General features: G+C 44.4%; 1 protein-coding gene across 1 annotated transcript in view; it reads right to left on the reverse strand.

Moving 5' to 3' along the window:
* Positions 1-513: 513 nt before the first annotated feature.
* MOXD1 (monooxygenase DBH like 1) overlaps positions 514-13,175 on the reverse strand; it is a 51,910-nt gene continuing 39,248 nt past the window's right edge. Inside the window, exons 7-12 of the mRNA XM_066622742.1 lie at positions 8,305-8,471; positions 5,556-5,747; positions 5,077-5,136; positions 3,752-3,894; positions 1,785-1,953; positions 514-687 (exon numbers count right to left, since the gene is read on the reverse strand). Coding sequence (XP_066478839.1) covers positions 514-687; positions 1,785-1,953; positions 3,752-3,894; positions 5,077-5,136; positions 5,556-5,747; positions 8,305-8,471 — 905 coding nt within the window. The remainder of the gene's footprint in view (positions 688-1,784; positions 1,954-3,751; positions 3,895-5,076; positions 5,137-5,555; positions 5,748-8,304; positions 8,472-13,175) is intronic.

Here is a 13,175-nt window from a genome sequence, read left to right on the forward strand (position 1 = left end):
GGGTCTCTTCAGCCTAGAAAAGAGGCGCCTGAGGGGGGGACATGACTGAGACATACAAAATTATGCAGGGAATGGACAGAGTGGATAGGGAGATGCTCTTTACACTCTCACATAATACCAGAACCAGGGGACATCCACTAAAATTGAGTGTTGGGAGAGTTAGAACAAACAAAAGAAAATATTTCTTTACTCAGCGTGTGGTTGGTCTGTGGAACTCCTTGCCACAGGATGTGGTGATGGCGTCTGGCCTGGACACCTTTAAAAAGGGATTGGACAAGTTTCTGGAGGAAAAATCCATTATGAGTTACAAGCCATGATGTGCATATACATCCTCCTGATTATAGAAATGGGCTATGTCAGAAGCTCAGATGCAAGGGAGGGCACCAGGATGAGATCTCTTGTTGTCTGGTGTGCTCCTTGGGGCATTTGGTGGGCCGCTGTGAGATACAGGAAGCTGGACTAGATGGGCCTATGGCCTGATCCAGTGGGGCTGTTCTTATGTAATCAGAATTACTATAGAAAGGACGCAACATTCCTTGGAGCAGTGGTTGAGATGAACAGAGCAATCATGAGTGTTAAAAATAGATTACAGTTTAAGCAACAGGAAGATGAGCTACGGGTACATATAACTGGCTCTGCAACATATGGTCTTTCTATTTCAGGTGGCGGAGCCATCATTCCTTGTATCTGAAATGTAAAATGAGATAAAATCATGTGATGCATTTATTCAGTATAAAGCTCAAGGTTTGGGGGATACCTTTGGCATAATCTCTGCACATAAACCTCCCTCAGTAGTGTGCATATGCATTTACTAACATACACACTCCAGACGAGTTCTCTTTCACGCTACTGCTGCAGCACAGAAGAGAATTACACCCATTTGAGAGCCCAATCCTGGGCTCGGTGTCACAGCTTTGTGCTGCTGTGCACTGTCGCAAATGTGCCGTAAGGCTACTGCTGGGCTACCGCCCATGTTAGCCCAGTGCCGGCCAGTGCTGGGCTAGTGCGGGGTGGGTACCTAGCCTCCACCGCTCAGCGGTCTCATGGACCGCCAAGCTGCGGCATGGTAAGCGGGGGTGGGGAGGGGAGAGGCTGGTGGGGGGTGGAGAGAGGGAGAGAGTGAGGAATGACGGAGAGTGGGGAGCGGGGCAGGCGGGAGGCAGGAGGTAGGTCTGTGGAGCTGTGCTCCACTGGATCCAAGGCGTTCGTGTGCGGCTCGGTGCCCTACACGAACGCCTATACTTTACTTTTGACCTTTTGGTTGGTGGTAAAGTGAGTAGCCCCATTGCAGGGCTGTTTCCCTTACCTGGGAGAAAGGGACGAAATCCCCTTCTCCCGAGGTGCTGCCTGTGGTAGCCTGAGGTGCACAGGATCCAGCAGCAGCTGTTCTCGGTGCCACGGAGGCTGGGCGCCCCGGGTGGCTCAGGATTGGGCTGCCAGTTGCTGCTTTCCCCCTCCCATATCTGAAAAACATCCTTATAACTTAGCAGAGGATGGGACAAGGGAAAACAGCAATTCTGGATGCCTTGAAAGCTCTTCTATTTATAGGTAAATACCAACAATAAGCCATAATTATTTGACATTTCCATTGATTTACAAGATGCAATTGCACCTTGATGGCATTCAACAACATTGAGCTTCCGCATGCTTACTGCTGGAAACAGAACACTGGAATAGATGGGTCTTTTTCTGATCTAGAGATCAAGGATACACAAAACCATATGCAAGTTCTCCAGTCTATGTAACTGGTGGTTTAAGCACAGTTAAAACAGGATTACACTTACCATCCACTCTGCATTATCAGTTTTGGTACACCTTACATTCACTTGCAACTTAAGAACAAAGTCATTGTAGGAGAGACCCTGTTCTTTGGTCCATTTAAACTTGTTCATTGCATCCATGAAAGACAGGTTTTTGTATTGTTTTGGACTCTTGATAATGAATGGCCAGGTCCTGGATTTGAAAATACAAGACGTTCCTACAATTAAAGACATTCTTACATGAAATGTTTAGAATGGTTTTCTTACAAACATTTTTATCTTTTGATTAATGAACTGATAATTCACTGTTTAATAAAAACTGAGTAAGATATTAATTTTGTGAATGCTTTGAAAGAACAGATTCTATGAGCATGACCTAGCCTCTATGCATGGGGGCTAGCAAACACTAAGGACCCAATCTTGAGCTCCCACAGGACTGGTGCCAGGCCCTAGTGCACTGGGTGTCATAAACATGCAGTAAAGCACATTTACAGCACCCGGGGAGTAGGGAGTGCTGGCGCTGGCCTGCGCGTCAGGAGGAAGAGACTGCTGGGGGGAGGAGGTGGAAAGAAGGATGTTTTGCTGCCAGAGGTAAGTTAGACTGCCAGGTGGCGGGGGGTGGGAGGAGGAGGGCAGGGTAGGGTAGGGCAGGGAGAGGGGTGGGATCCGCCAGATCCTCAATTCGGTGTCAGGCCCAACACGAAATCTCTCAAGTCTGCATCAGCAAAATAGCCAGCACAGGTTTGAGAAGCCCCATTGTGGGGCTTGGGGCTTCCCCTGAGAAGACCTCCGGCAGCCTCAGCATGCTGCTGGATTCAGAGGTAGCCATTTTGGTGCCACTACACCTGACGTAGCCAACAGCTTTAGGATTGGGCTGTTAGTCCACCTAGTCCACACCTCTTGTCTAGCCTGGACACACTACAGTTAGGATAACACAGGGCTGGAAAAATATTCCTGCTTCCTAATTTAGCAGCACTATAGCCTTAAGGGCCAACCCTATGCCGAATTAAGAAAATATTTACATATTTTAGTGCCAGCATCATATTTTTGAGGACCACTGAATGAATTAAATCTTTTTAATTGCATGTTTTGGTATGAATACTTTTCATTTTAAAAATTCTTCAATCCTAGTAAATGCTTTGTAAAACATATTTTTCAGAGGTATGCATCGTTAACTCATATGCCTGCGGGCAGGTTTTGTCTTGTTTTATTTGTGCACAACACCTACTTCATTTTACGCATTTTGTAAATGAATTGGTAATAAAACAGATGCACAAGTGACTTCTGCTGGGGCAAATACTCTCAAAACCACATTGTCAGCACCTTCTCATGTATATTTGAGAATAGTTCTCAAAACAAGAACTCTAGAAGCTAGGACTATTATTATTCTCCTCAGTTAATGTCCATTTTGTTTGAGAAACACTATTTACATTTTTTTTTTATCTACCTAATTTGCTTTTCTTGGGGTTAAATATGCATTGTTGCTCCTAAAGTCATTATTATGAATTAACACTCAACAAAGCAATTCACTTGTTAACATGTTTTCTTTTAATTGAGCAGAACAATTAATTTGCAAGCACAAACTTGGAACACATTTGTAGGTTTTTTACTAGCTGCCCAGAGAGGTTAAGCCAGTAAAAGAGAGATTGCAAGTATCGTACTCCAAAAAAGTCTATCCCTTAAAAAGTTTTAGCACTATAAGTTTAGAACTTTTCTCCAGTGATCAGCTTTCACAGTGGGAAACGGAAAGAAGCAGGACATTAAAATTGGCATTGGATTCATGGATCAAGTCAACTTAGGCATATTTGTAGTTTGAAATATCACTGATCCAGAAAAACCTAACAAAACAACTTGTTGCAGAAAATGTAAGTACTTTTTAAATACAACCAGACAGTAGTGTTTCCTGCTTTGTGTTTCAAGCTGCTTGTTCCAATGAAATCCAATGCCATATTAGTCCTGCAGCACCACAGCCCACAATACATCTTACTTACCTTACTGGTTTGTATATTTCTTTGACACCAATAAACTGAAGTTGCTCCATTATGTCTGGAATACTTGCACACCGAGTGAGATTTATTCTTGGATAGTACAGAAGGTAGGATAGGCACATTTCATTTCTGGTGCTAAGACCACCCTGGAAATTTAAAAAACATTAATGATGTGGCCTTGGGTTTTCTCAGGTGAACAAGTGTGTTTTTTGAGGAATATCTGATGTCTCCTAAGATTATTTTGCTTTTTACCAGTAGTTACAAAAATTCATACAGTACTTAAGGAGCACATAAATTACAATACAGAAGCAGCAAAATCAGTCATTGCTCGTTTCCTTTTTTTCCTTTTTGCTATAGCTGAAGCTACAGCCATGTTATAAAATCAATGAATTGATTGTTCACAACAGCAGCAAAAGAGTTAATTTAAAATCCAAATGCATGGAAGGGTATTTCATATTTAATTTTTTCTGCTAGCAGTTTTCCTTTGTGTCATTTTCCTAACTTGGCCTATGCATTAACGTTTTTGGCAAGTCTTAATAATACCTGGATAATTCAGTCTTAACTAGGCCTACACAGCCTGTTATGACAGTGGAACACAGTTTTAAGTGGTCATACAGTAGCATGGTGCGTGTGCTGCTAGAAGCCAGTTTTGTGCCACAAACAGAGAAGCAGAAAAAAAGTTCTGATGGTGTAATCCCAGACTAGCATTGGACCCAATGTAGCTTTGGATAGGGCTTAATATGTCATCCACTTCATATTCTGGAATAAACTGGAAAGATGTGGCATAAAATTTAGCACACTCCAAAATAGCCAGTGCAGTCTGGAGGAGACCCATTGTGGCCCCTACGCCCTTACTCAGGGAAAAGGTACAGAAGTTTCCTTTCTCCAAGGAGGCCTTTGGCAGCCCCGGCAGGGCCAGTGGATACAACAGTTGCCTTTTTGGCACCGCTGCACCTGGCGCGACCACCACTGTACCCGGCAACGCTGTAGGATTGGACTGTGAACTGGCAGAATTGACTGAATAACTCTTAGTGCCACACTACATGAGATGTTCAGTCACATGTTGCTTGTCTCCAGCAAATTTCTTCCTCAAGATATATCCATGGGAGCTTCAATCTGGAGCAAAAAGATGTGGGAGGACGGGGAGTATCTGCAAGATTCTTTGGCTGCAAACTCTGGAGAAAAACTATGTGAGACTGAGTGTGGCCTTCATAGATTTTGTGAAAACCCAGTTAGTAGATCACTGGCAGGGATCTCTCCATAACGCCTACATAAACATAATTGTTGCTGTCTTTTTATTCTTCAAGCCATTTCATTGAGTTACTTACCCAAGTCATACGTGATCGGTCTAGGGTGCTATAGCGGCACTCAGTAACTAAATTATCTCCCTGAAACGCAACATTTCAGAAATTCACTGTTACAAGTCTGCTTTTCAACAAAAAAATTCACAAAGCCTAGCAAAACAAGGGATCACAATCTTAATATAAAAACAAGACACAAGAGAGAAGCGAGGAAAATAAACTTCAAAAACTGCTATGGTGGGATGAATAGTTGCTCTCTCCCTGCTAAATATGAAAGTAGAACCAAGTTTCATGTGCATATATTTAAACTAAACACGCCCTAACACACATCTCACTTCCTCAATTCAATGGCAATATTTTCAAATGTTGGAATGAGAGCTTATAGTCCATGCATGCACATACATGCAATATGGATATTCTTACCATCCATTTCTTACTATGAAATGCAATGAGCCAGCAATCTCACTCTAAACATTATCAAAATGGAAAATAATTTATATCCATACAGGCAAGATGGTCCTTTCTTCTTTTAGGTGCTGAAACTCCTGGAAGTTGAAGTCAAAATCATCATCATAGGCCAGCAACTGCTGTTCATGACCCTTGTGGAAATGGCGGATCCGTATAGCTCTTCCAGCAAGATGTGCATGGAGTAGAACAGCAAATACATGAATTCCACTTGGCTTTTCAGCTTCCAAAGCCTGGGAAATAACAGTGAAACAGTGTGCGTAAGATCACGTTTGATATCAGTATATAGACTACACATTTTATTTATACACATAGGCATGTTCATGCACACACACATGCATGCGTGCGCACCTCCCTCCTTCATATACATATACAGAGTGGAGACACTGGGCGCAATCTTAACTAAGTCTTGGGTTGGCCAAGTTCTATGGGCCATCCCGGGAGGGTTGCAAATGTGCCGTAAAGCACGTTTGCGCCTCCTGGCAAGGAAGCCATGTTGGCGCATCTAGATGTGCCGACGCACAGAGGCTGACATAAGCCTCCACGCCAGCTTCTGAGCAGCCGCTTGTGTTGGCACACCCGCGCCGACATAAGTGGCAAAGGTAGGCGTGAGGGGGCGAGGGTGAGAGGCGTTCCTGGGTGCAGGAGGGTGATGGGCGGCCCCAGGGACGGGCGCAAGGGGAGCCAGAGGCGGGGCTCGGATCCTGCAGTTATGCTGGACCCCAACCCCCATCCCCGCAGAGAACGGAGTGCCTTCAAGCCGCTCCACTCTCCTCGGATTTGCGCTACCTCCAGAGGTGGCACAGATCCAAGGAGACCCATTGGGGCCAGCAGCCCTTACCCAGGGGTAAGGGGAAGAGTTTCCCCTTGCCTCTGGCTGAGCCACTGCTGCCCATAAACCTGTGCTGGATGCAGCGTAAGCCTCCTGGCTTGCCTGCTCCAGCGCGGGTTTGGATTGCGACCACAATGTTAAAACAGTTACTTCAGGCACAGAGTTAACTCAACAAGTGATCACAGCTCAGATCATTACACCTCAGTTCTCACAGAACAACAATTTTAAGGCAGCCAATCCAAAAATGAAAAAGAAGCCTCCAAAAGTCACAGTGCTGCAAAGTTGGATAGGATTGGGCTCTGATATTGCAAAATATGCTAATTGCATTTTTAAAAAACTGAAATTAATCTGAATTTGTATGAAGTTTAAGAGAGTGGTTCTTGAACCTTTCCCTATGGACTTACCAATATTTTGCCTTAATAAATATGCAGCCCAATCCTAATTAAATTCTTACACAGTGTTGGAGCGGTGCTAGCAGGACTTCTGCTGCATCCCACAGGGATTTTCGGTTGCTGGAAATCTCCTCGAGTAAGAGGTCATTTGCGCCCTTGGTCCATGATAAACCTCAGCAGCTACAAGTCTGAGTTGATCTATGCAGATGCATCAGGCCCAGGAAGGGGGTTGAGGCTCAGCATGCACCACCTTTGCTGAACTTGACCTCCTTCTGGCCTCCTCCCCACCCCATCTCCACCCTGTTCAAACCCACACCGACCTCGTTCTGCCCACCCCCATTCTGCTCAACCTTCTAACTGCTTCCTGAAAACCCTCCACATCAGTGTCTGGTGGGCATCTATAGCATCCTTCAGCATGCAGAGCTGGCAGCTCATTGCATGTGGTGAACACGTGGGTGGCAGCCTACGTGTTTAGGCTGGTTTAGTTGTATTTTGTGAAGGCCGTAAAGGAAGTTACACTGGTGGAAGATATGTTCTTCCAGTGTACTCTTTGAATAGGATTGGGCCATAGGGAAAATTACACTGAAGAAAATGGAACCCAATTCTGAGTAACCCTGTATAGGATTCCACTGTAAGTCTCATGCATTAGTCACAAGGCATTTCCAGCTAGCTCCATTATCTCAATTTTTAAAAATTTAAATGGCTCGCAGAAACAGACAGAAGTCCAATCCAAGGCAATGTGGATTCCTTACTGATATGAGCTAGTCAGGATCCCCACATTACTAACTTTGTTGTAATGTAACTCATTGTCTTCACCCCAATGGTCTGAAGACTTTCTATCCAGACATTGCACAAGCAGAAGAAAGAATGAGCAAGTTCCAACCCACTTATCTCCCTAGCAGCCTTCAAACAGCCTCTTGAAAAATCATTCAGGAGGGCCAGGAAATTCTCAGGAACAAGATGGCATGTGTCATGGAAGCCGCAGAGGAGAGGAGGTATTGCTAGTAAAAACCAGGCAGAATGCTGTTTGCTGAAGATGCCTATGGACACCAGCCAACCATTTCTGCTGCAGCCCTCTCTCACAGCATTCCCTCATACCATTCAGTAAGTCCCATAATCCTCAGAAGTGGTTTTATAGGGGGCATAGTGGGCTCCAGTGGAAAGCCCTCGCACAAAGCTTTCTTCTGCCCACACAAAGACTGAATGTAACCCTTACATTTTCATTTGATGGAACTTATAATTTGCAATGCAGTTCACCGTTATCCATGGATGGGCTTATGAGAGAATGAGTCCTGGAGCTTTAACTTTTTACTGTCAATGAGACAAACCACTTTTAAAATATGACTATAAGAGGTGCTGCAGAGAAAAGTAAAATGAAGGCTCTAGCTACATGTGCAGTACTGCTCCATGCACTCACTTTTACCTTTTGATCCAGGATGAGGTAGGCTGCAAGTAAAAAGCACTGTACCAATATGAATTATTTCCCTCTGGGGTAAGCAACTGAAATATGCCCTTTTCAGTAAATGCAGGGAATTACTCATTAATTGCACTAGACAGGAGACATACTTCCTGGAGGCATTCCAAAGTGCAGTGACCCTCTGACATGAATTCAGGCATGCCTGGTGGGATGTTGTGGTAGAGGCTGACCCAAAGACCTGCTTCAATAACTCCAGCATCATATCTCCTTAAATCTGAGGTATAAAATAGCCTCAGTCCAGAGTTATCTCTCATTCCTGAGAACAAAAGAGCAATTGTCAAGAACAGCTACAACCCAGCATAAAATATCCTATCAGTTTGAAGTTGCTTTAGGGGGCCCCTTGTCAAGTTTATGCAAGAAATAATACAAGGGAGGAATTGTGCATGCCATGGGTCACACAGGTCACAGAAATGGGGAAAGCTGTAAAAAAAGCATTGTTACAAGAGGATGGTTTAATAGATCAGACTGACCTCTGCACTACTTTAACCCATACAGAAAACATATGTTCATTCTTATGCCCATCTCTAAGAATCCTTCCAGACAAAAATTTTCTAGCACAATAAATGTGCAGTTGTTACTCAGTTGTTGTGCAGTATCATCCAGATGCCTTTTCACAAAGAGACACATGTCTGCAAGGAAATCACAGTTGCCCAACTCACAAATGTAGCCTGTTATCCCTGGGGAAAAGGAGAAGTTTCCTTCTCCCAAGTATGACATCTATTGCTATCTGGACTGCTGTGAGGAAACACGGTTGCAGAAGGTGTCAAGGGCACGACACTACTGGCAATGGGCAAATTATTTCTGACCCATGTGGACCTTTAAAAAATTCCTGTTGTTTTTGAGGCCATGCAATTAAAGCAGGGGAACAATCAGATAGGCCTTAAAGACTTTTTTAAAAGGCATGAATGCCAACAGGGCTACCTGATTCTCCTGCAGCAACGGCCTGCCAGCTTTGGGATGCAACGGTGGAAGAAAATATGTTTTCTCTCCTGCCTATGTATTTTGATTCCCAGAAGGCAGCTAGTGGACCACTGTAGGAAACAGAATGCTGGGTTAGATGGGCATTGGTCTGATCCAGCAGGACCTGTCCTATGTTCTGATTATCTTTATGGCATGGGAAGGAAGGTGGTCTCACTGCAGTTTCTTATTCCATACAGAATACTGTACATGCAAAGGGAAGCCTATGACTAGTTGAAATGAATGAAACTAACAGTGCAATCATATGCACTGTTTATGTGCATGTACAGTATTTATGCAGACTCAATCCCACAGACTCCAAAGGGGCTCACTAAGGTGCAAGCCTATACAAACTTGCCTGGCAACGAGCCCCACTGGAGTCTGTGGGATTGAGTTTGTGGGATAACTGTGCAGTTTAAGGTGCAAGCCTATATAGACTTGCCTGGCAAATTGCACAGTTATGTGCTTTCCAGTCCCATGTTATACATACTAACTCCCACTTTCATCAAGACTTGCATCCAATTTAGGACTGTAATCTAAACAATCTGCAGTGTTTTTTCTACTGTGGTAGTCTGACCAGACGGATAGTAGATAGCCATCAGTATGAACCACCATGCTCTTCCTAATGACTGAGTAGACCTCTTTTGCAATCTCTTTATCTTTGGTGGCACAGGCAACCTTTTCTTTTTAACACAAACATTTCATTTATAAATTCTAGTTCTATAACATAATGCTTGTGAACAGCTAACTATTGTTTTGATTTTCTTTCTTAATGCTGTGAGTTGTCTGGGGTGGGGCAGGAAGAGAACGCTGATTTCTCCATTCAGAGTAAAAGCTAAGCCTTTTCTCTAGAGTCAGGTAGCTGCTTCTAGAGACCACACTCCAGACCACACACTCCAGACCACAGCACAGTATCTGAGAAGCTATCTGCCTTGGACAGATAGGTAGAGCTTCAGGCACAGGATACTTAGTTCTCAGCACATCCAGCAAGGTGAGGGAGTATTCCTTTTGTAAAGAAAAGGACTCATATGCTCAGAGGCACTCGGTCTTACATTACATTACAAACATAACGTTTATAAACCAAAGGTGACAACCTGGTACATCTTTTCAGAATATCATCACAACCATAGTACTTTATAGTACAAACAATACAGTTTCAGAAAGCTCCTTGCATAATCTCTTAATTTTAATCTGCAAACAATAACTATTTTGATCGCATAGAAAATTACTCTGATAACTTGTGGCTATATGGAGAAATATTATCATTCGTCTCCAAATTATCAACTGTAAAGTCTGAGACAATACGACACCTGTGAGGCCTGAGGGGGTGGCACTGCTGTGCCCGCTGTCGCCTCCGCCTGCCCTCAGGAACCCTTCTGTGGGCCGGGGAGGCCCTGTACTATGTCCACAGGTACTCCAAAAGCCTTCTGACACTTCTGGAGGTTCCTTAAACAGTACATCCGGTGTTTGGAAGTACTGTTTAATGGCTCTCTGGAGGCCTCAGAAGGCTTTTGGAGCACCAATGGAAGTTGTGCGAGGTTCTGTCACAGAGGTAAGTCTCCTCTTCGGGGGGGGGTGGAGTATGTTGCAGTCCTGTGTCCCAGGAGAGCACAGGGGCCAGGTCCGCAACTGGTTTAAGGCTAAAGATAGGAATTCATAATCATATTTGGCTAATATTAATGACAACATTTTTAAATCAGGAAAAACCCACAAAGTTAACAGACTTTCTAACTAAAGGCAAGATTGTCAGAAAGATGTTCCCCCAGAAAAATGCACAGTGTGCCATAAACACAAAAGACTATATTAATACCAGCACATGCACTGTGTATATAGAATTAGAATAAAAATATTTCCTCTGTTAGAAACATTTGGCAAAAAGGCTAAGGCTGCAAGTAGTTCTGTTTTCCTATAACCACTAGGGTGTGCTGGGGGGGGAGTCTAACACTTTCATTTAGATCTCTTGCATTAGGATTTCTATGTATATGTCCCTTTGAAAAACTGAAAGGAATACACAGAGCTGCGCTCCTTGTAGTCAAACTGCGAGGGAAACAGAACTTTAGGGTTTAAAGAACAGTCCTGCTAAAGAAGTGATCAACAGAATTACCGTAAATCAACTTTAAAATAGGATTGTACAACTTGTGACACACAAAGGCAAATGCACCCCCCAAGCACATGTGGTGGCTTGCAACCCTGCAGATGCTTGGCAGCCCCACTGTTTTTTGCAAACCAGACAGGCTGAAAAAACAGGAAATTTACTGAGCTTCTGTAGGGTGTCTTAACATGGCTGGTACACTGCACTTGGCTTAGCAGGTCAAAAATTGTGCAGGCATGCTCTCAACAATCTCAGTCTGTGTCCAAACAACACAGATGATCAAATGTCCCCTCAAGAAACTGTAGCATTCAATGGGATCTGTATCTGTGATGAATCTCTAGAAAAAGATGCCACCTAGTGTGTGCATTTAGTGCTTCTTGGACTGTGCTACATGTACTGATCATGCTAATTTATTTGGGCTAGTGTGGAAAACAGCACAGTCCTCGCACTATTTATGGGTGTCAGGTGTGTTGATTTAGTCTGAGTGTGTCTACAGTCATACACAACTACCAAGCAATCATTTTAATGTGAATGTCTTTCAGTGCAATCCTAACTGGTGCTGGAACAGGCAAGCCCGTGGGGCCTGCACTATATCTAGCGCAAGTTTGGGGCTGGCTGAGGCTCGGCCAGAGGCAAGGGGAAACATTTCCCCTTACCAAGGAGAACCGCAGAGGCTCCAATGTGAATACTCAGATCTGCACGACCTGATGAGGTGGTGCAGATCCAAGCAGAACAGAGCAGCCAGGAGCTGCTCTGCGCTGCCTGCGAATGGGGGCTAGAATTTGGCATAATTGCCGTATCCTGGCCCCACCTCCCACTCCCTGCCCACCTACCCACGGGCCCGCCTACCATACATCCTCCCCCTGACTCAAAATGCCTCCTCTGCACCCTCCGCTGGCCCCCCCCGGCCCCCACACTGGTTGAGTCCAGCCGGCACGAACCTACTTTCTCCTGCTACTGCAGAGGGTGGATTTGGCTTCCGTGGGCCAGTGCACCTTCGTGCACCAGCAAGGCTTACTTCCATGGAGGCACAAATGAGCTTACTGCTGCGTTTGCAACCCTTTTGGGCTGGCACAAGGGGCTTGCGCCAGCCCAGGGCTCAGTTAGGATTGCACCTTTAGTCAGCCATTACTTAAGACAACACCAGAGCAAATTTACCAACACTACCCCCTATGCTGAAAAGACACATTCAGATTGCATAGTTGTGTGTTGGCAGGACAAATACTGGAAAGCCACTGTTTTCAGTGATGGTCAAATATGCATTAATGCATACTCATAAGCCAGAATAGTAGCAGCAATTAAATGAATGAATCCAAACAGACATGACAGAGGCAGTAGCATATCTAGAGAGGGCACAAAATGATAAGTACTGCAGGACCTGCAATGCACTCGCCTACTCAACACTGGAGAAATTCCCGGCAGCGACAAGACGCAGGCGCTCACTAAACCAAATGGCATCTCCTGCACATTGCTGTTGCTGCCAGGAATGGCTCTGTTGGCAAGTGGGAGGGGCCGCTTACACAGCATATTGCAGTGCCTGCGGTACTTACCGTTTTGCCCCCCTCTCTAGCTGTGGTACTGGACAGAGGTCATATTTTTATAGATTCATGCCCTTTTGTAACTGCTCTGATTTTGGTTTCGTTCAACATTTTCCTTTAAGAAGCAGACCTATTTTCAAGATTAATTAATAAATCATAGGATTTATGTTCCCACAGGACAACAGCTCATCAGTTAAAAAAGGCAATATTTAAGCAGACATACCACTGAGATATTAATGGCCAGATGCTTTGTATGTTTTCCTTATTTTTTCTTGGATACAGATTTCTTATTATTTTAAAATGAAGACACAGACGTGCAGGTCACATAGTATCAAGGGAGGCTCACACATGCCATACTGCATTTCCTCCATGA

This window comes from Tiliqua scincoides, chromosome 1 (genome assembly GCF_035046505.1).
Source record: "Tiliqua scincoides isolate rTilSci1 chromosome 1, rTilSci1.hap2, whole genome shotgun sequence".
Classification (NCBI taxonomy): domain Eukaryota; kingdom Metazoa; phylum Chordata; class Lepidosauria; order Squamata; family Scincidae; genus Tiliqua; species Tiliqua scincoides.